This window comes from Vulpes vulpes, chromosome 2 (assembly GCF_048418805.1).
Source record: "Vulpes vulpes isolate BD-2025 chromosome 2, VulVul3, whole genome shotgun sequence".
Taxonomy (NCBI): domain Eukaryota; kingdom Metazoa; phylum Chordata; class Mammalia; order Carnivora; family Canidae; genus Vulpes; species Vulpes vulpes.
This window is the reverse complement of record NC_132781.1, coordinates 47,674,498-47,697,453: the sequence shown is the minus strand read 5'-3', so window position 1 is coordinate 47,697,453 and position 22,956 is coordinate 47,674,498. Positions and strand designations below refer to the sequence as shown.

General features: G+C 49.0%; 1 protein-coding gene across 7 annotated transcripts in view; it reads left to right on the top strand.

Moving 5' to 3' along the window:
* Positions 1-22,956, top strand: part of CACNA1B (calcium voltage-gated channel subunit alpha1 B) — a 197,129-nt gene that overhangs the window by 161,948 nt on the left and 12,225 nt on the right. For 6 of the 7 annotated variants that reach the window (XM_072747977.1, XM_072747976.1, XM_072747973.1 and 3 more), the window contains 7 exons: positions 619-735; positions 1,118-1,183; positions 2,936-3,027; positions 5,552-5,696; positions 10,397-10,524; positions 16,303-16,399; positions 19,321-19,429. In XM_072747977.1, the coding sequence (XP_072604078.1) occupies positions 619-735; positions 1,118-1,183; positions 2,936-3,027; positions 5,552-5,696; positions 10,397-10,524; positions 16,303-16,399; positions 19,321-19,429 (754 nt within the window). Of the gene's footprint in view, positions 1-618; positions 736-1,117; positions 1,184-2,935; positions 3,028-5,551; positions 5,697-10,396; positions 10,525-14,639; positions 16,228-16,302; positions 16,400-19,320; positions 19,430-22,956 lie in introns of those variants that run through there. The other variant, XM_072747978.1, reaches the window with a different exon arrangement.

Genomic DNA, 22,956 nt, shown 5'->3' with positions numbered 1-22,956 from the left:
TGGGATCTCTGGAGCTGAGACCATTTATGGATTTTTGTAAGTGGCTTCTGTGGTGTGAGCAGCAGGATCACCAACGCTTACACCTCCCATGGTGACTTATCTGCAGGCACCAGGAGCAGCCCCAGAGAAAATGTTTGCCCCTCTGCCGGGTCCCAGACAGGCAGAGGCTTTACTAACTGTGTGGAGAAGAGAAGTGCCTTGCCACCAAGCCTGGGGTGGGGCCTTCCAGAGGCTCTCTGTGGAGAAGCAGCCGTGCCCGGCACTTGGATGGCTTGGCTGTTTCCTGCAAGACGTGGTCAGTGTTAGAGGCCTGTCCACCGTTGGTCTCCTGGCGCCACCTGGCAGAAAGGAGCTGCTTCTGAGAATTTTTCTCTCTGTCCCTCCCTGTCGGGAGCCTAGAGCAGAGGGGTTTCTTTGATTTGCTGCATGAGAAGTGATTTGCAATGACAAGCTTTACTTTTGGAAGATTTTCTGGTGGCTGATTGCTGCTTACACTGTAGAGCAGGGGACTTTCTCTGGGACCACAGCAAGTCAGGGAGAGGCGTGTGGGGAGCAGTGTACCTGTCCCTGCAGGAGGCTGGTTTCTGCAGGTTAGAGAACAGCCTCTCTTCCCTACAGAACAATTTCATCAACCTCAGCTTCCTCCGCCTCTTCCGTGCTGCCCGTCTCATCAAGCTGCTCCGCCAAGGCTACACCATCCGCATCCTGCTGTGGACCTTCGTCCAGTCCTTCAAGGTGAAGCCCAGTCACGGCCCTAGTGCCCTGACCGTCCCCTTTGTTGTGCACAATAGCGTGGCCATCATCTCCTCCTTGCCACCAGAGCAGCCCCTCCTCTTGGAGGCTCCTTGTTGGCACCTATTATCCTATTGTAGTTTATATAAAGGCATTTTAAGTTATCCAGAGAGCATCTCAATAATGCTCGCCGAATCTGAGGTGGGTTTTATGACTGACTATAGATGAAGAGACTGAGGTAGTCCCTTGGTAGAGGGGCTTCATGGTCAGTAGGGGTCTGAGTGGTCCCAGAAATGTGGCCACTGTCCACTATGCAGATGAGGCCCAAGCAAGGCGGCTAGGCAGCCCTCCCTGGAGCTGCCCTGCCCTCCATGTGTCTCCACAGGCCCTGCCCTACGTGTGTCTGCTCATCGCCATGCTGTTCTTCATCTACGCCATCATTGGCATGCAGGTGGGTGCACCCGACGGGACAGGGAGCACAAGGGGCGCCTATGCCCTGGGGCAGACGGGCACCGACTGTGGTCATCAAATGATAGCAATGACAGATTGATCCTTAATGAACATGTCTATGAGGGAGGTATTGCTTTAAGCACTTCATGAACTTAATTCTCAGAAAGGCTGTTCTACCCCTAAGGTCACTGAGGTTGTGCATCAAGAGTTTGTGCCTGTCGTCCAGAGTCCATTGTCTGTGGGAAAATGCACAACTGTGCTTCTGAACTCCATTGGGTTGTTATGGTGTGAATGGGCATGTTTGATTAGGTGGTGGGCCGCATAGGTGGAGCATTTGGGCACATCTGCCCAGTGCTGAGTGGTCTGCAGAGCACCAGCTGGTCATTCTGTTAGTCCAGAGCATTGACCTGATCCTTCACAGGAAATCATATAGTACGGAAGAAAAAAGTCAATGGGATCATATCAGATCACTGTACTTATACTATCCAGTTCAGCTCAAGTAATTAGATTGCCTCTATTTTGCCAAAGAATCCTTTGTCAACTATTTGGAAAAACCTTTATTTATTTATTTTTTAATTTTTATTTATTTATGATAGTCACACACAGAGATAGAGAGGCAGAGACATAGGCAGAGGGAGAAGCAGGCTCCATGCACTGGGAGCCTGACGTGGGATTAGATCCTGGGTCTCCAGGATCGCGCCCTGGGCCAAAGGCAGGTGCTAAACCACTGCGCCACCCAGGGATCCCTGGAAAGACCTTTAAAAGACACAAAGCAGTGTTCCAGTTTTAAATGTTTGGCATTTGGCGACTTTTCAACAACAGGGTTGGATGGACCCAAATGTTAAATTATAGTGGGAGAGGCCATTGTCGTAAAGGTGAGCTGAAAACTGATTTTTAAACTCTATTTTGGGGATTAAGAAAGTTCTCTTACCTTAAAATTTGCTGAGACCTGATGCTGTTTAAAACAAATATGTAGGGATCCCTGGGTGGCGCAGCGGTTTAGTGCCTGCCTTTGGCCCAGGGCGCGATCCTGGAGACCCGGGATCGAATCCCACGTCGGGCTCCTGGTGCATGGAGCCTGCGTCTCCCTCTGCCTATGTCTCTGCCTCTCTCTCTCTCTATCATAAATAAATAAAAATTAAAAAAAAACAAATATGTATTTTTGCCTGCTTTGGTCTGTGGATGTACAAGACCATAAGTGTCACTGATTCTTGTTTTTGGTGATCATATAATAGTTCATAATTTTTTCAGCCAGATTCCAGATTTTAAGCCAAGTACAGTTACTGGCTTGTTTGCATTTCTGACCCTAAAAAGAAATAAATTAAAATGGATAAAAAGCCCATTGTGATATTTGCACAGAAATTTAAAAAGAAATTTTCAAGTTGATCTCATAGCTATTACCAATGTAATTACTGCTTCAGAATCATTGACGACAGAGTGAACAGAATGTAGCACAACCCATGTAAACTTAGCTCTGGGTCCCATTTTTCCTGGGCATGCAGACTTGCACCTGTGTGCATGCTGAGCTGGGTGACATTGATGTGTTTGGCTTTCGAGAGGTTTTCTCTGCCCTGGAAATGCACAGACACTGCCAGGGCTGGAAGCACTGGCCCCTCCAGCCCCTACAGTAGTGGTGGTGGCTCAGGGCAGTGTCCTGTGCCCATGTGTCTTCATGCTCACACAACCCCTTCTACCTCACCACAGCTCCTCAGAACCCAATGATGTCAGCCCTCAGCCTTCCTTTTCATTTCAGGTGTTTGGGAATATTGCCCTAGATGATGACACCAGCATCAACCGGCATAACAACTTCCGGACGTTTTTACAAGCCTTGATGCTATTGTTCAGGTGTGTTGTGTGGGAAATCAGTCCAGGCTCAGAGATGACTCTGTTTGGGAGGGATGGGATGCATGCTGACCCCTCTGACCCCCAGCTCGTGCTGGCTTCCCCTCAGTGGAGACCTTCCCAGCTTCTCCCTTCTTTCTGCTGTCCTTCCCCTTAATGGTTCCTGGGCCTTGGAACAGACTGAAGGGAAGCCCCTGAGAGAGGTCATCCTGAGAGCCCCAGGTGAGGCTGGCCTTGACCACCTCATCTCTGATCCCTGACGGTGGCCAAGAGGCCTCTAGTGATGCTACAGCTGAGGGTCTGGAAGGACAGAAGACATCCAGCAGGGCTTTTTTTCAGTGTGCTGGCCAGAAGCTTTCTGTCCTCTCACCTTGTTGGTTGCAGGGATCTAGGATCAGGGGGAAGCAGGGCAATGGAAGTAGCACACAGTGTGTGCTACTCAGTGACCCAAGGAACTGCTAGTGTGAGTGTGCCTCCACCTGCCCCCATGGCTCACAAGACTGCAATTCACTAGGCCCTAGGCTCCAAGTACAGCACTAGGGTGAGTCCTGGAGGGCACAGGTTTGCTTCTAGCTCAGGTGCCCCCTGTGACCGTGTACTCTACAGAGCTTGGTGCTAGCTGTTGTTCTTACACATGGCACACTCTCTGTGGCCTGGGGGTTGTTGACCATCCTGGTTTGGGGGCTGAGGAAGAGGGGTGAATATGTCTCACTGCCTCCAGGGTCTTCCTCATTAAGGTAAGCCCACCATCATGACCCTAGGAGGGAAGAGAGGAGCTCTTTGTAGGGACTTACGGAGGAGGGGTACTGAAAGGAGACCCTGTCTGAGGCTGCTTCTTGAGGTTCCCACACTTGTGTTTATTTATGTAAATGCATCAGGCTGCTGTGAGGCCAGCCCTGGGGAATGCCCGGCACAGCCCCATGCAGGTGTATTTCAGAGCCCATGGAAGTTCTCCTTTCTGTGGAAGGAGATCAGATTGAGATCTGCTTTGCTGAGCTGCCTGGAGACAGTTGTCTGACTCTTGTTTTTTTAATCAGATGGACAAGTATCCTTAGGCCTATACTTTCTCCAAATAATATAATTTCTCTGGACTTTAGCTATTATGTTAATTTCATTTATTAATGTCCTGCCTCATGCTATAAGAGTTGAGGCAGAACTATGAAACTAGCCTCAGTTTTAAGTCTTTGTTCCCAAAAATCCCTTTTCTTCCCTGATCTTTGTGTCACACATGGGCACCAATATCAGTCAGGTCTGGCACAGGGCAGCTACCCTGCAGGAAAAGCCTCCTACTCCTAGACATTGTCCATGAGGAGTGGGCTCAGCTTGTGCCACACAGGCATACCACGTCAGGGGGAATCCAGGCCTCTGGTCTGCCTGCAAGTCTAGTGCACATCTGGCCCTTGTGCTGGCTGCATTCGCAGGGACAAAAGTCCATGAAGAGGTGTCCTCCAGGGTGGCCACTCAGGGCAGTAGGATTGTTCTTGGTGTTTTGGGGAAACAGATGCTGGTGTGGCTGGAGTGGACAGAACAGAGACCACTGGGAGGGAGCAGGCAGCCAGTCATATTGAACTGTGGGCACTTGTGCAGATTTTGGCTTTTTGCAGGGAAGAAAAGGGTCACTGAGAGAAGTGACTTGGTTTCACCGCATTTAGTGAACCCACTCAGCTCTTGGGTGTGGCAGAGGAGGAAGGTCCATTAGGGAGCTGTTGAGGCAGCTCAGGGGAGGTGATTGCTGCTCAGCCCACAGAGTTGAGAAGTGGTAAGAGTCTAGCTGTTTTTTGAAGGTAGATGAGCTGGTGAGTAGGGTGTGGTGAGAAGGAGAGGAAGCAGGAATGGCTGCAACATTTTTTGGCTTAAGAAACTGGAGGGATGGAGTCCCCATTTCTTGGTTCAAGGAAGGCTGGGATGGCACATGCTAGTGGGGAGGCCAAGAAGGAGGTCCATGAAGGGGCACTCACTGTGGTGCTCACTTCTGGTGTAGGGCCTTATTTCCAGTAACTGGTTCTTTCCAGGTTAATTATCAATTTGAAAACCTAATGCCAGAGGATTATTTTTAAGAGGAGGCATTTTTTACCCAGGCCTTACACATGAGCAGGTTCCAGGGGGTCTGTGAGGCTCAGGGCTCTTGCTGAATAGGAGTATACTGTCCCCTCACAGGTCTGTCACATGAGGGGCATGGAGGGCTCAAGGGAAAGGGTGTAGGAGGAGGGCCTTCCCTTGGGGCCTCACTGTCCTCCTGAAGCTTGGAAGCTTTCATGGCAGAAATAACATTTCCCCTGATGGGCTCAGGCCTCTCCCTCTCTGCCATCTCCCTCAGGAACAGGAGCCAACATGCACCTCTGTGTCCCCAGCCCAGGCTGTAAATAGCAGGTGCTTGGTGAACTTTTACTGAAATTAAAGGAGCTACCAGGAACGGTCTAGTACAGGTTCTCTGTAGGTGTGCACTTGAGCCAGCTCTTCTGAGATTCCTTCCCAGGCTGGTCTGGGCCTTCCTTTGTGGGCCTCATGGCTCTGCCCTTCTTCTCAGGAGTGCCACTGGGGAGGCCTGGCACGAGATCATGCTGTCTTGTCTCAGCAACCAGGCCTGTGATGAGCACGCCAATGCCAGTGAGTGTGGGAGCGACTTTGCCTACTTTTACTTCGTCTCCTTCATCTTCCTTTGCTCCTTTCTGGTAAGTCCTGGTCACTGTGTCCATGTGTTCCCCTGTCTCAGTCCATCCCGGGTCCCCCTACATCTCTCACTGATCCCTGTTACCGATTCATGTCACATTGCAAGTTGATTCTCTCTTCTGGGAGAGAGAGAATCTCAAGCAGACTCCTTGCTGATTGTGGAGCCCAATGTGGGGCTCAATCTCATGACTCTGAGATCATGACCTGAGCTGAAATCAAGATTCAGACACTTAGCTGACTGAGCCATCCAAGTTCCCCTATTCAAACATCTCCTAACACATCCTCTGATGTTGCCACTATCCTGATAGCAAAGGCAGGAAAGATGCCCCCAAATAGAAAAGTACAGGCCAATGTCCCTGATAAATATACAGTCAGAATCCCAAACAAGATACTAATTCTGACAACACATTCCAAGGATTATAAACCATGATCAAGTGGGATTTATCCCAGAAGTGCAAGGATATATTTTCAACACACAGAAATTAACCAGTGTGATAAAGGGGAAACCCGCACATGATTATCTCAATAGATGAAGAAAAAGTATTTGACAAAATTTGACATAGTTTCATGATAAAAACACTTAGCAGACTCAGAATGGAAGGGAGTTTCTATCACATGATGAAGGGCATTTATGAAAAGATTACAGTTAATATTATACTCAGTGGTGAAAGACTAAAAACTTTTCCCCAAATACCAGGAACAAGACAAGGGTGCCCACTTTCTTTTTTTTTTTTATCACTTCTACTCAACATTGTGCCGGGAGTCCTAGTTAGAGCAATTAGGCAAGATAAAAAAATAAAAAGCATCCAAATTGGAAAGGAAGAAGTAAAACTATCTCTATTTGCAGATATATGGAACATCCCGAAGAACACACACACACACACACACACACACACACACACACACACACACAGAGTACTAAAACTAATAAATGTATTAATCAAAGTGTCAGGATACAAAATCAACATGTAAAAATCAGTTATGTCTCTATGTACCAGCAATAAATAACCTGAAAAGGAAATTAAGGAAATAATTCCATTTCTAGTAGCATCCAAAGGGACAAAACACCTAGGAATAATAAATACCCATGGAAGTGAAAACTTGTACAGTGAAAACTGCAAAAATATTGCCAAAATAGGTTAAAGAAGACCTAATGAAATGGAAAGACAAGCATGTCCAGGGATTAGAAGACTTAATATTGGTAAGGTGGTAATGTCCCCACAAAGTGAGCTCCAGATTCAGTGTGATCCCTGTCAGAGCTCCAGTGGTCTTTCTACAGAAATGGAAAGCTGATCCTTAAATTCATATGGAATGGCAGAGGAGCCCCAGATAACAAAAAATCTTGAAAATTAAAGACCAAGTGAGAATTTGGGAAATATAAATAATAGTGAAAGGGAATATAAGGGAAGGGAGAAGAAGTGTGTGGGAAATATCAGAAAGGGAGACAGAACATAAAGACTCCGAACTCTGGGAAACGAACTAGGGGTGGTGGAAGGGGAGGAGGGTGGGGGGTGGGGGTGAACAGGTGATGGGCACTGAGGGGGGCACTTGACAGGATGAGCACTGGGTATTATTCTGTATGTTGGTAAATTGAACACCAATAAAAAATAAATTTATTAAAAAAAAATAAAGACCAAGTGAGAGAACTCACATTTCCTTATTTCAAAACTTACTATATAGCTACCATGAGTCAAAACAATGTGGCTGACTAGACACTTTTTCAGAGAAGACATATAGATAGCCAACAGGTACATGAAATGGTGGTCAACATCACTTATCATCAGGGAAATGCAAATCAAAACCACAGTGACCTATCATCCCTTTAGAATGGCCCATCATGAAAAAGACAGGAGATAACAAGTGTTGGCAGAGGTGTGGAAAAAAGGGAATCCTTGCATACTATTGGTAGGAATGTAAATTGGTGCAGCCATTGTGGAAAACAGTATAGAGGTTCTTCAAAAAATAAAAAATGGAACTAGGATATGATCCAGCAATCCCACTTCTGGGTATATATCCAAAGGAAACGAAAATAGGGTATTGAAGAGAGATGTGCATGCCCATATTCATTACAGCATTACTCACAATAGCCAAGATATGGCAACAACCTATGTGTTCATCAACAGATGAAGAGATAAGGAAGATTTGGTATATATAATGAAAAATTATTCAGCCATGGGAAAAAGGGAAATCCGTCTGGCATTTGTGACAACATGGATGGATCTTGAGGGCATTATGCTAGTTGAAGAAAGCCAGACAGGGAAAGACAAATACTGCATGGTACAACTTATATATGGAATTTTTTTTTTAAAAGTCAAACCATAGAGACAGTAGAAGAGTCATTGCCAGGAACTAAAGAGTTGGGGAAATAGGGAGAAGTTGGTAAAAGTACACACGTTCAGCTATAATATGAATAAAATCTGAGGATGTGAAGTAAAACATGGGGACTGTAGTTCATAACACTAGATTATATAATTGAAATTTTCTTTTTTAAAAAAATATTTTATTTATTTATTCATGAGAGAGAGAGGCAGAGACACAGGCAGAGGGAGAAGCAGGCTCCATGCAGGGAGCCTGATGTGGGACTTGATCCCGGGTCTCCAGGATCAGGCCCTGGGCTGAAGGCGGCGCTAAACCGCTGAGCCACCCGAGCTGCCCTAATTGAAATTTTCTAAGACAGTAGAACTTAAATAGCCTACCAAAGAAAAATTTGTGATGGATGTGTTAATTAACTAGACAGTAGGAATGCTTTCATGATGTGTATGTATGTATATATACCACAATATGCACTTTAAATATCTTATAATTATATCAGTTATTTATTTCTCAGTAAAGCTGATGAGGTGGGAGGGGTCGCAGTATGATATTGGCATAAGGATAGACCAATGGAGTGGGATTGAGATTCCAGAAATAAATCCAAATATCTATGGACAATTGATTTTTGACAAGGATGACAAGGCTGTTCCGTATGGAAAGAATAAGAAATGATGAAAAGACAACTGGATGTCCATCTGCAGAAAAGTAAAGATGGACCCCTACCTCACCCCATATACAAAAATGACCCAGAATTGATGAAAGACGTAAGTATAAGAGCTAACACTACAAAAGTCTTAGAAGAAAGCATAGGGGGCAGATCTTCATGATCTCAAATTTGTCAAAGGATTCTTAGATTTGACACCAAAATCACAAGCAACAAAAGAAAAAAATAAACTGGACACTCAAATATTTTTGTGTGTCAAAGGGGATTATAAAAATGTGAAAATGCAATCTAAGGAATGGGAGAAAATATTTACTAATCACATATTTTATAAGAGGATAATATCCAAAACATATGAAGAACTTTTAGAACTGAACTACAAAAGACAGCCCCCCTAAAAAATGGGCAAAGAATCAGAATAGAAATTTTGGAGAAGATATACAAATGGCCAACAAGCACATGAAGATATTCAACATCTTTGGGCATTAAGAAAACTCAAAACTGCACACTTGCTTCACACTCACTAGGGCTGGCTATAATAATAACTTTTTTAAAATTTTTTTTTATTATTTATTCATGATAGAGAGAGAGAAAGAGAGGGAGAGAGGCAGAGACACAGGCAGAGGGAGAAGCAGGCTCCATGCACTGGGAGCCCGACGTGGGACTCGATCCCGGGTCTCTAGGATCACGCCCTGGGCCAAAGGCAGGCGCCAAACCGCTGCGCCACCCAGGGATCCCAATAATAACTTTTTTTAATGGGAAATAATCAACATTGGCAAGGACATGGAGAAATAGTAACTTTTGCGCATCATAGTGGGAATGTGAAATGCAGCAACTTCTGTGGAAAACAGTTCGGCCAAAAGGTGGAAACAACCCAAATGTCCATCAATGGATGAATGGATAAACAAACGGTGGTCTATACCTACCTTGGAATGTTACTCAGCCTTAAAAAGCAATGAAGTTCTAACACATGCCACAAATGAATGGATGGATGAGCCTCAAAAAATCATGCTAAGTGAAAGAAGCCAGGCACAAAAGGTTCTATATTGTATGATTCTTTTTTTATGAAATATCCCAAATAGACAAGCCTATCGTTGCAGAACAGAGATTGTTGCCATGGAATGTGGGGAGGGGGGAATAAGTGAGTGATTACTTAAGGTACAAGGCATTTTCTGGGGTGATGAAGAATTCTTGAAACTAGAGAGGTGGTTGTGTAATGTTGTGAATACACTTAAGCCACTGAATTATACACTTCAAAATGATTAATTATATGTTATGTGAATTTCAAGTCAATTTAAAAAAGAAGAAGAAGGAGAGAAGCTGAGCTTTTGTCCAGAGTCTAAACTACTAGAGTCCAAACTGCTGACTACAAAGTCACTGGTTTCCTTGCTGGCTAGCTAAGAGAGAAAACTGATGGTCATGGGAGGTGGGGCAGAAGGGGTTGTAGACATGAATTAGGGTTGGAGCAGCAGAAGTAGGGTGCAGGAGGGGCTCAGGTTTGTTTGCGGGATCTAGAACCCTGGGGTAGGAGGCTACTGTAGTGGGTGGTGACGGTGGTGGCATCGTGGAGGCCCAAAGGCTGTGGGGGAGCAGGGCTGGACAAGCTCTAAGTCAGTGGCCTCTGCTGCTATGATGGTTTTGCACACAGACTTTGGCTGGTGGGTGAGGGCTAGGTAGAGGGCAGGCTGAGGTCTCTCTATGTCACCCCTTTTCCTTCCTGTCCTGCAGATGTTGAACCTCTTTGTGGCCGTGATCATGGACAATTTTGAGTACCTTACACGGGACTCTTCCATCCTAGGGCCTCACCACCTGGACGAGTTTATCCGGGTCTGGGCTGAGTACGACCCGGCTGCGTGGTGAGTGGCCCCCGTGCTCCGTGGTCCTCAGGGTGGTCCATGCCATGGATCTTGCGACAGGGCTGGGGGACTTCAGACCTGTGTCACATGAGGCATCACCCTCAGGTTTTGATGGGGCCCACATAGGGTGGTGCTGGGTCCCCCTCGAGGTAGCGCTCTCCTTCTCATGCCCACAGTGCTTTTACACAGCTCCCTGGGCTGAGAAATGCTCTGAGACCCTCAGTCCAGCACTTAGAAGGTTCCAGGGGGTCTGTGAGGCTCAGGGCTCTTGCTGAATAGGAGTGTACTGTCCCCTCACAGGTCTGTCACATGAGGGGCATGGAGGGCTCAAGGGAAAAGGTATAGACACAGCAGGAGGGCCTTCCCTTGGGGCCTCACTGTCCTCCTGAAGCTTAGAAGCTTTCATGGCAAAAATAACATTTTTTCCCCTGATGGGCTCAGGCCTCTCCCTCTCTGCCATCTCCCTCAGGAACAGGAGCCAACATGCACCTCTGTGTCCCCAGCCCAGGCTGTAAATAGCAGGTGCTTGGTGAACTTTTACTGAAATTAAAGGAGCTACCAGGAAGGGTCTAGTACGTTGAAGACCCTTTGGTCACGTTGGGAAAGGTTTACTGTGTTGCATTAAGTGAGAGGTGGTTCATTTCCAGACAGAGCAAGTGTGTCATGAGGGGACTTGCTTGGGTTAGAAGGTGGTTCTGTGATCCGTGGGAGAGTCCTGCACACCCAGGACATACTCTTATCCTCGGGGCTAGCAAAGCAGCATGGACTCGCCATCTGCCCATTTGTCTGTTCCTTCATCACGCGCTCCTTCACTTGCTTATTCATTCATTCACTCTCTCAAGCAGATACTTGAGTAGTTACTCAGGGAATGCTCTCTGCAAGGCCAAACACAGGACATGGAGGGGCCGAGAGACCTGGCTGCTGGGGAAGACACAGGCTTGCTCACCGCCTCGCTCATGGCGAGCGATCAGCAGACCTGAATGTGAATGCACAGTGCCCCAGTAAGCGGGTGGGCATCTGTCCCTTCCCACGCTCCAGGGGAATAAGACTGTGGAGATGGGGTGTGGCCACTTCCCAGCTCCTCTCTCTGAGGCTTCCCCGCCTGCCTGTGTCCCCCTCACACAGTTCTGTGTTGGGCCACCCCTTGCGTGGTAGAGACCTGGAGAAGATGGTTGGTGTCCTCACGGTGAGGACCCCACTGCCCACAGAGTGCCTGAGCTTCTACCTGTTTTCTCCTAACCTGAAGCAGCATGGGGATTACTCCAGAGCTCTCTGGCCCTCAAGCTCCTGGAGCCTGGAGCTTGGCTGGGATCCCTCACCCTCCTCACTCAGCCTTCCTAGGGCCACTACCCTATCATGTGAGGGTCCAGAAGGTGCTGTGTAAGACCCTTCCCTGGCGGGGTAAGCCCCAAAAACCACTGGCAACCCCAGCAACCCTAGGGCATTTCCGTGCCTGTAATGTCTCTGAATGTTTTCCATTGTAGTGAAAATTTTAGTTTTCGCATAGTGCAGAACAAGCATGGCTGTTATTTATGTTTCATGGTATAGGTGACCGTTTTTGTGGCCTTGGAGAGTCCTGTCATTTTGCTGATGCATCAGCACATTGGCCCTGCAGTGCCCAGGCTCATTCTGGCATCCACAGGCTCAGGGGTAGGCATGGGTTCTTTGGTCAGGAAGGCCCAGTCAGGTCAGAGGGCAGGAGAGACTCTGAGTAACCCTCAACCCAAGGGCAGGGTCGAGGCTTGTTCCAGGAGTGTCATTTGGACTGTGGTCTCAAGAGATGCTGCTAGTTCTAGACACACTATTTCCAGAGGTTGTGTTGCAGAGATACAGAGATTCTGTTTGGGATTTGACTTGGACTTAGGGACAAAGGCAGGTCAGTGCAGGCCTGTGAGGGGGGAAGACTTCTCCCCAAATCTTTACGAACCGTAGACCCAGGACTTCTCTTAGCCCAGCAACGGGTGGAGCAGAATTAGGGCATACAGCAAATGGACTTGGGCCAGACTGTGTTTTTGTGATGGTGCACAGGGGGCTCAGACTGTTTCCCAAATCCAGAGTTCAGACAATGGGGCCTCTCTGGAAGGCAGAGGCCACTGGGAGTGTGGTAAAGAAAGTTCTGTGGAAGGAGTAGACAGCAAGTATAAGCCTTACCCCAGAGGTGGCATCTGCGAAATAGCACATAGGACCATGGTCCAGAAGTAGCATGGATGTGACCCACAGCTAACGCTCAGACTTGCTGCTTGCACATGTGGCCTGGGCTGAGAACATAGCTCACCTTCTGATGGCAGGGCCTACGGGAAGGCCCAGCAGAGGCAGCTGAGGGGACTGAGTCTAACCCACATCCCAGGCAGGAGCAAGGTTGCTTCCAGGAAGATGTAAGGATATGTTCATCTTTATATCCCAGGGGGCCACTCTGCTGTCTCCTCATTCTTGGAGAGACTTAAAAAATAACTAAACTTTGTGAATTTCCCAAGCTTCCATATGTGTATGTGTGTGTATATATGTGTATGTTTGTACCTGTGTGGCTATATGAATGTGTGCACAGGTGTATACGTGTGTGCATATTGTATATGGATGTGTTGTGTGTATGCATACAGGTCTGTGTATACATGTGGCTTGTGTGTTTGCATGTGTGCAGCAGAAATACATGTGTGCATGTGTGCACAGGTACGTGGTGGTTTGTGTGTGCACATACAAGCATGCACACCTGTGACTGCAAACATGTGAGTGCAGGACATGTTAGTGTGTATGTGTGTGCTTGTGTGTGCACATGTAAATGCACAGGGCATGTGTGTTTGTGCACGCATGTGTGTGAATGCATGTGAGTATGGGTATGTGTGTACACACATGTGCTGTGGGGAGATGAAGGCGGCGTGGGGTTGTTGCTTTCTGGTGCCGCCTTCTCCCATCCTCCCTGTTGTTGCTGCCTCACTTTGTGTGAAATGTAGACTTGAAAAGAGAATCACAACCACACCTGTGAGCAACCTGTCTACTCATCTTTGTGTTCATCCATCTGTCCAGTCAACATTTCTGAGCATGCGCCGTGTGCTGGGGACCGGGGGTCTGTAGGTGAAGTAAGCACGTGCTCTGAGGATGCTGAGTCCAGCAGGACAGTGAGAGAACAGAGGGGCTGTAGTATGAGGCTGGGGGTATTGGAGGAGGGACAGACCCCACCTGTCTGGTGAGTCAGAGGAGGTGGCATTTGAGCCAGACTTAAGAGGGCAAGACAGATTGAGCTCTAGAGAAGGGGATGGGGCCAGGGGTGAAGGGAAAGGGGTTAGATTGTGTCTGATGGAGAAGAGAGTGCAAAGGAGCTGGAAGGGCAGCTGGGACAGGTTGAGGAGGTCTTGAAATTTGGGATAAAGAAATATCTTTGACTTTGTTTTATGGACAATGAGGACTGTTCTTGAATTGGAGTGGCAGTATTGTGCCCCCACTTTCCATCTGGTGCCATCTGAGGGATTTGATGGTGGAAGAGAGAAGATGAACCCAAAGGGCAGGCTGTGAACTGGGTTGAGTGATTATTGGGGCTGGGGCTTCACCATGCTTTCTGACCCTTTGGGTCCCATGAGGTTAGCAGGCACCTTGGGTGAGGCCAAAGTGGGGTTTCCTCTTTCTTCCCTCTTTGCCAGAAGTAATTTGGAGCTGATTAGACCAAGGGGTACAGTACAGGAAAGAGAAACATCAGTGTTGGCCAGGGTGCCCACCCTGGGACAAGGGGGTTCTTAGCTGGACCAGCAGATTCCAAGAGATTTGGGAGGTAGGGACAGTCAGGCATGAGGTTTCAGGCACTCAGGGAGCCAGAGTAGGGGCTGCCAGAGAGGGTGGATGAGCAAGGCCCCGGGAGAGACGCACCAACAGTTTCAGTAAGTGCACAGTGGGGGCCTGGGACAGGGGCCGGCACTTGTTCTGTTATGGCGTGTGTCCTGCCTGCTTCAGGCTCTGGAAATCATCTTGGGATTGCCACGCTGCCAGGGGCTTTCCAAGCCCCAGGATTCCCTGCAGGGAGCTGCCTGTCCAGCCGCCTGGCTCCTCTTCCTGTCGCAGGCTGGGTGGGCGGGCGGGACGGGCTCATCGTGCCTTGGTTGCCATAACCTGTGACATTTCCTTTCCAGTTGCCGGATTCATTATAAGGATATGTACAGTTTGTTGCGTTGTATTGCGCCACCCGTTGGCTTAGGGAAGAACTGCCCTCGTAGGTTGGCCTACAAGGTTTGCAACTTCAGAGCCTCCATCCGACATACTCTTCCCTGCCCGAAACGCAAACACAGCACACACTCCCTGCCTGGTTTGGGAATGATGACACCTCACCTCTCTTTCCTCCCGTCCTGCCCTGCCCCGCACTCCAACCTCCTGGACGCTTTGGTCTCCCGTCTAATCTCCCCACCCCTCCAGCTGGCTGGGGAGAGGCAGCCTTCTGAGGCAGTACACATGAAGCTTTCTGGCTGGGCCTTGAGGGTAGGGGTCGGCTGTTGGGTGGGAGCTGGGGGCCAGGCCCTGCCTGTGCCAAGGAAGCAGCTGTCTTACCTGGCTTTGCCTCCAGGCTCTCAAGGGTGGGCTAATGGTCAGACAGGCTGGAGGCCGCGGGCCCCAGAGGAGGAGGGCTTGGGCACGCGCACACCAGGAGCAGCTGCCCCTCCCAGTCTGAAGAGCCCAACAGCCCGAGGGTTTCTGGTCCCTGTGGGAGGAGAGGACAGAGGGAGCAGAGGCCCAAAGGCAGGCCTGCCTGCTTCACCTCTGGATGGATCCACGCAGCTGAGGCTGGGAACCCTGGGAGGAGGGCCACAGCCTGGGGCAGATGTGCCTGCTAGGAAAAAGTTGTCCCTTTTCTCTCCTGGGTGGCCTGAACCCGACCGTGTCTCTGGGACCCCAAGCAGGTCCTATAGGCAGGTGTCCCCAGGGGTGGAGGCGAGGCTGCAGGCCTGGTGGCCTGTCCGTCTCGGGAAGACACAGTCATCGGCCCCTAGACACCTCCCTGGATCTGGAGCCTTGTCCTGTTGGTTGGCCCCGGCCCTGTCCCTGGGGTGCTGTCAGGAGGGTGCAAGAGTGGCTCTAAGCCACATCCCACCCCAGCTGCCCACCGTGCCCCCTCCCCCCTCCCACCCTCCGCAGTCTCCCATTTCCTGCCCAGCCCTGACTCCCAGCAGCAGCCCTGCCCTGGGCGGCCTCGGGCGTCTCTGGGCTTGGAGCAGGACTCACCCGTCAAGTTTGTCTCTAGAGCCTTGGGGCTCCTTGCAGAACAGCGTGGCTCCCGCTCTAGTTTTCTGGCTTGTTTTAGATTTTTTCTCTCCACTTTTTTAGCCTCTAGGCTAACTTGGAAGCAAATTGAGCATTAAGGCAAGCTGATGTTTCTGCCGTGGTTCTCAGGCCGGCCTCATCGGTCATGTAATTCTGTCTGCCAGCTCTCCCGGCATGGTGAAACAACTCTTTTCTGATTTGGCATTATCTGTGGTTTCTAAAAGTGTAAAATCAGAAGTTGACAACCCAAAGCCGCCCCGATGCAGCCCTTCCTCATCCCTCCATGTTCATTAGCTCAGATGTCACCCCTGCCCGCTGCCCTGCGTGGGGCTGGAGTGTGGAGGTGAGGCTGGGAGGGGCAAGGAGGGGATGAGTCAAGCAGAGAAAGTCCCTCATTTTTTTGTATTTTGACGTTTGGCATTTAATCTGACGCTGGTTAACTGGATCTGTTTTCTTGTCTGCTTCCTCCCCCTGTCCCCTCCTGCCGCACCCCTCCTGTGGACCCCACCCTGCCTCTGCCTCTCTGGGCCGGGTCTCCAGTGGGCGCATCAGTTACAATGACATGTTTGAGATGCTGAAACACATGTCCCCACCCCTGGGGCTGGGGAAGAAATGCCCTGCTCGAGTTGCATACAAGGTAGACCCCACCCCTGCACCCCGGAGGCTGGCTGTGCTGGGCTTGTCCATCTGTCTGTCTGCCGCTCTGCTGTCTGTTTCCTCCTTTTCTCTGCTCCAACCATGTCCTCTACCTCCTCAGACAGAGGGACGCAGATACCGTGCCTCATCCCTGCAGGTCTGCCCCCTCTGAGATCCACTGTGAGGCTCAGGAAGGTGGAGAGCCCTTCACCTGCCTTTTTTCTTTTCTTTCATTTCCTGGAAATGAGGGGACAGACCAGCTGTTGTTGCTCTGGGCTCAGGATGGCACTTGACTTCTGTGTCCCATAAGTGCCTGAAGAGGGTGGACTTACCCAGCCCTCAGGGTCTGAGCCTGGGGTAATAGGGGCCTGCAGGGCCTCTGGTACCCCTGAGGAACTCACTCCCAGCCCCACACATGCAGAACCTCCCCAGGCCTGGGCTGCTGTCAGCCTGAGGAGGAAGCATCTCCAGGGCCTTGTAAGTGCCACTCTGCTATGAAGAAGGAAAGGGTGCCAGGGAGAGGCATCCTGCTGTCATTTCTGGGGCTTCTGAGGGCTGCTGCTGGGTAAGGACAGCTTCAGGGGCCCAGGTGCTCCCAAGCTCCCTCCCTCTGTTGCTGAGGAGCCTAGGAGGCTGAGCTGCAAGGAGGAGGTAAACTGCAAGGAGGAGGTAAACTCCAGGCCTCCCTCCTCGGGGGGTGAGCAGGTCACATGGTCCAGCCCCAAGCCTGTTCCCACCTGCCCATGTGCCCTCAGTCACCACACCCCCACCTTCCATCCCTCCAGCACTGCCCTCCCCCCCACTGCCCCACACCCAGAGCCCTCCTGCAGCTCCTAGAGCTCCCAGAAAACAGCCAGCCCCAGTCTGGCAGCTCCACCGGCATGTGTCTGGGGCTTCCCCACCACCGCCCTGTCTCTGAGCGAGCTTCCCACCAGAGCCTTCATCTCTCTGGTTCTGTCCATGCTGCCTGTCTCTCTGCTCTCGATCTAGGCCTGCCTCTGTCACCTGGCTCAGCACAGCCTATGGGAGCTAAGTGGCTCCTTCGAGCCACTAGCAGATCCCTTTTATGTCTTCCTCGGCCCTCCCCTGCCTGGCATGTATGTTCTGCCTGCCTGGAGGCCTGCATGCAAGGCTGTAGCTTTGTCCCCAAGAAGGAGAGTTCTGTCCACTGATACCTGAGGCCAGGTTGGGCATGCAGGGCCTTGATGGGCTAGCCTTTAGGGTCCCTCCCCAGCAGTGCCAGCCAGTTCCGCGGTTCTGGTCATGACTAGACCAGAAGAGGCATGGATGGGCCTGGGGAGCTAGGGACGGTCCAGGAGATGTGCAGAGATGCTGTGACCAGGAGGGTCTAGGCCCAGGGCAGAGACACGTGTTTACTCTGGTCTTGCCCTGCTTCTTGAGATCCCAGTGCCTCTAGGGCCTGGGCAGGCCGAGGAGAGCCTCTGGTGAAGGTGCCCTGGACAGAGCTCTCTTCTCTTGGAAATCACCTGCTTGCTCCTCCTTGACGCTGGTGCCCAACTCCCTGACTTCCCTGGAGAGGAATCTCTCTTCCTCTACTATTGCCATCGGTGCTGGTCTACAGGGACACTGCTCTGGAAAGCTGATTTTCCTGGTGTGCATCACACAGGTGATGTGTGAGGTCCTGGGACCATGATTGGATGTGCCAGGTGGGGCTTTGCCAGCATTCAGGGGGGCAGAGTCTGGGCCCGTGTCTCTAGCCACCCAGTCTCTGTTAGGCTGAGGGTTGGATTTGGGGCCAAGACACTGGTGGCAGAGCTGGGGGGTCCTCCCCAGAGGGAAAGAGATGCTGCTATGTCACAGGATGCAGTCTTGGCAGAGGGTAGGCAGACCCCAGGGAGAGACCTTGTGCCCCCATCTCTAGCTCAGTCTTGTGGTAGAGGACAAGACGCTGCTGTGAGAAGATAGTGGGGTTGGCGCATGGTGCCCCTAGGGCTACCTTGCCAGCTAGGTGATCTCCCATGCTGAGGACATTCCAGACACGCCAGGGATACTTTTATTCCTGGACATCACGTAAGTTCTCAGAGCCTCAGGCTCTAGGCAGCTGCTGGCTATACCTAGAGGTCTGTGGCACAGACACGTCTGTCTCCAGCTGTTCTGTCCTTGAAAGATGAGAAGAGGAAAGAGGCTGTTCACCTGATGGGGAAACAGGAGGCACAGCAGCAGGGCACTGGCCCCAGTCTGGTCCGGAGTACTTTTACTCCTACATGGTGGCCCTGAGCCTCCCCTCACAGACTTCACGCTGGCCCTGTGCAGTCCCATCTGTCTCAGGTCCTTCTGACTGTAAGGTGCTGGATGTCTTTGGGGAGTGGCATCAGATGTCTCTTGCTGGCCCTCTGGCTGGGAGGTGTGAGACACAAGCCTTCCTGGGGTGGGGGGGTGCCTCACTGGGAGCCAGAACTCAGAGCTGTGCTCCTGGCTATCCTGCCCGCCTCTTGTCCAGTACTCCAGGCTGCAGGTGGAGATGGCAGAGCTGTGGGGACAGGGGTCTTCCCTCCTGTCTATAGGCTATCCCAGGGGACCCCAGGTTCCGCTTTACAGCCCAGACCCCTTCCTCTTCAGCCCAGGCCACACATCCCTTATTCCTGCCTTGGGTAGGGGTCCTTCTACCCCTGTTCTTTCAGAGGGATCCAGGCTTCTGGCTTGGTGCTATGTGACAATCTTCACCTGGTCTTCTATTTTTCTGCAGCTAGGAGAATCCTCAGCTCCAATGAGGGTGGGGGCCCAAGGGTGAGTGTGAATGCTGGCAAAACTCCCAGCCACCCAACCTTGCTTGGGCCTGGGCACCTGCAGAAGCTGCCCCTAGGAGGCCAAGCCCAGCCTCTAAGGGACTCAAGCACCTTGGAATCCTGTGGTGGAGGGACCCTGGTGGGCCTGGCCCTAACCTGCTCCCCTTGTCCCTAGCGCCTGGTTCGTATGAACATGCCCATCTCCAATGAGGATATGACTGTCCACTTCACGTCCACGCTGATGGCCCTCATTCGGACCGCACTGGAGATCAAGCTGGCTCCAGGTGAGCAAGGCAGCATCTGGGGAGGGCACCAAGCCAGGGCTGGGCAGTCTCACTCCAGAGCCACCCCAGGTGGGTGTGCAGGGAAGAGGATGTGGAGGCTTGCGTGGAGGGGACCAAGGATGGCTGCCCATGGCACCTCTGTTGGCCGATGACTCCATTCTCCTGATAACCATCTTGCCCATGAACATTGTAATTATCCCATTTTCATGTGAGGAAGCTGAGGTGCAGTGAGGTTAAAGGTTATCCAGAGCTAGAGCATGTGCAGGCACAACATAGCCTGGCCCGGGTTCATCTGAGGCAGCACCCTTCCCCAGGGTGGAGAGTCTGTGTGCCTTCTGTCCACTCCTTGTAGTGAGCCCAGTCCCTGTCGGGTCCCCTCCTGAGCTGACAGGACTGTGCCAAATCTAGGAGAGGACAAACCTCCAGGGTGTCCTCTCCACCTTCCCCCTCCTGTGATGACTACTGAGAAAATTAAAGCCACCAAAGGGAGTGTGCACTGTCCCTACCCTCACACCGCCCTCCTGGCTGCGCCTGTGCCCTTGAGCTCAGCCATTTCGTTTGCAGTGGATGAGTCAAGGCCAGTAACCCCCACCCCCATCTTGCATTCTAGTTCCTGTTCTCATCTACCGAAAGATGTCACACTAGAAATTCTGCACCCTGCTTCTTTCCCTGACTGTTTTTTTTCCCTCTATTGGATAATTTGTGTCAATAATGAACATGGTATTATCTCTCCCATCTTTAGAAAGTTTTCTTCCCCCTCCATTTGCTTCTCTATTTTTATTCTTCCCTTCCTCACAGCCAGCTCCTTGAGAGACTGGTCTGTATTGTCTATCTGGTCTCCTGTTTAGGCTGCAGTTGGGCTTCCCCTGCAGCGCTGCTGGAGCTGCTCTCATTAAGCTGTGCAGGGACGTCCACATACTCGGCCCTTACCATGGCTATCCACAGCTCAGTCTTTCCTCAGTTGTCACATCCTACTTTTGTGTTTCTTGTTCTGTTTTCTCATGTCTCCCACCCTCTGAATGTCACTGTTCAGTGACATTTCAGACTGTTCTCTCTGCAACCGTTGTCATTCCTCAGACTGTTCTCTTTGCAACCGTTGTCATTCCTCCTATTCTCATGGCTTTAAATACTGTGACTTCTAACTTTGTGTTTTTAGTGCAGGCAGCCTCCTGAAGACCTGCATTCTCATGTGAGGAGCCACGTGAGAAAAGTTATTTACTGTCTCCACTTGGAGGCCCAGTAAACATTCCAGAGGTTTACTTGCCCAGACTTGATTGCCAGATGTTCCCCAATGTATTTCCCAGAGTTGATTGCCAGATGTTTCCCATATTTCCCATCTCCATCAGTGGAAACCCTGTTCTTTCAGTTAGTCACTCAAGCCAAAACCTTTGGAGTCATTCTTACCTCCTCTTTTTTTTTTCTTTACCCCAATTTTGATCCATGTCTCGTCTCTTGTCATGTCTTCTAACTCTGCCTTCAAAATACACCAGAATATGATCACTTCTTTGTCTTCGACCACTGCCAGCTCCTGGTCCAAACCACTGTATCTTGGGCCTTGACTAGATTGTTGCTGTAGCTTTTGGTCTGCCTCTGTTCTTTTCTGCCTTCAGCATAACAGCCAGAGTGATCATGTTACAAATCAAACCAATAAAATTAATAAACTGGCTAGACCGATCAAGAAAAAAAGAGATAAAAATAACCAATATAAGGAATGAGAGAATACCACTGCAGGTCCTAATGCCATTAAATGGGTAGCAAGGAAATTTTATGAACAACTTTCCATCAATAACTTCAACTTAAATGAAATGGAAGAAGTCCTTGACACCAACCATCAAGTTCAATCAAGAACAGAGAACATGAGTAGGTTAAGAAAAAAAAAGGAAGAGATAATCTGAGTAGCACTATATTTATTACAGAAATTAAAATATATAGTTAAAAGCCTTCTAACAAAGAAAATCCCAGGCCCAGTTAGCGGGTCCCTGTCGGGTCCCCTCCTGAGCTGACATAGGTGAAGTCTACCAAACATTTAAGGAGGAAGTAATAATACCAATTCTATATAAAATTTTCCAGAAAATAGAAAAAGAGAAGGTATTTTTCAACTTACTGTATGATGTTAAAATCACTCTGATACCAAGATGAGACAAAGACATTATAAGAAAAGAAGATTACAGATCAGTATCCCTCATGACTATTGGCACAGAAATATTCAACACAATTTTAACAAACTGAATCTAACTATACTTATCTATTTGCTTGATGGCAAAAGTAAGGTTTATCCCAGAAATGCAAGTTGAGTTCAAGTTTAAAAATCAATCCATATAATTTAATACATCAAAGAAGTAAAACTACATGACCATCTCAATAGATGCAGAAAAAGCATTTCACAAAATTAAGTATCTATTCATGATTTTTTAAATTCTGCATCAGTCTGATCAAGGATACCTATGAAAAACCTTCAGCAAATCATACACTTAACAAAGAATGACTGACTCCCTTTTCCCTAAGATCAAGAACAAAGGAAGGATTTCTACTGTCACCATTCTTGTTCAACATCATACTTTATGTCCTAGCCTTTGCAATAAGTTAGGAAAAAGAAATAAGAGTCATACCAGTTGGAAAGGAAGAAATAAAATAGCTCACAATAACAATTTACATGATTATGGAGAAATCTGAAAGATTGTAATAAAGTCAATAAAATGGAGGCATCTGCAGGCCAAGGAATGCCAAAGATGGCTGTGAGCCACCAACATCTAGAAACTGGCAAGGATGAATTCTTCACTAGAGCATTTGGAGGAGGCATAGTCATGCTGACACCTTGATTTTGAGCTTCCGGCCTCCAGAACTGAGATAGTACATTTCTCTTGTTTTAAGCCATTTTAAAAAGTTACTAAAACTAATACACAATAATAGCAAGGTCACAGGATACAAGGTCAATACACAAGAAGCAAATTATTTCTATATATTAGCAATTAACAATTGAAATGGGAAAAAGTTCCACTAAAATCACACCAAAAACATGAAATACTTCTATGTTGCTGGATAACTCTTAAAAAGTATGTATGTGAAATTTGTATGTTGCAAATTTCAAAACATACACTGAAAGAATCAAGACCTAAATAAATCAAGCACTGCATCATCTTCACACATTTGAAGACTCCATATTGTCATGATGTCAGTTCTTCCCATACTGATCAATAGAATAAATGTTAACTCAATCAAAATCCCAGCAGGTATTTAGGTAGAAATGTACAAACTGATTCTAAAATGTATGTAGAAAAGCAAATGAACTTGAATAACAATTTTGAAAAAAGAATGAAGTTGGAAAACTTACTCTACTTGAATCAAAAGACTTTCTATAAAGCCTGTTAACTGAGATGTGTGGTATTGGTGACAGGACAGAGACATGACTCAATGGAACACAATAGAGACTCACACTCCCATTGCCAGTGGATTTTTGATGAAGTTGTAAAGGCAATTAATGGAGAAAATATAATTTTTTCAACAAACGGTACTGGAAAACTTAGACT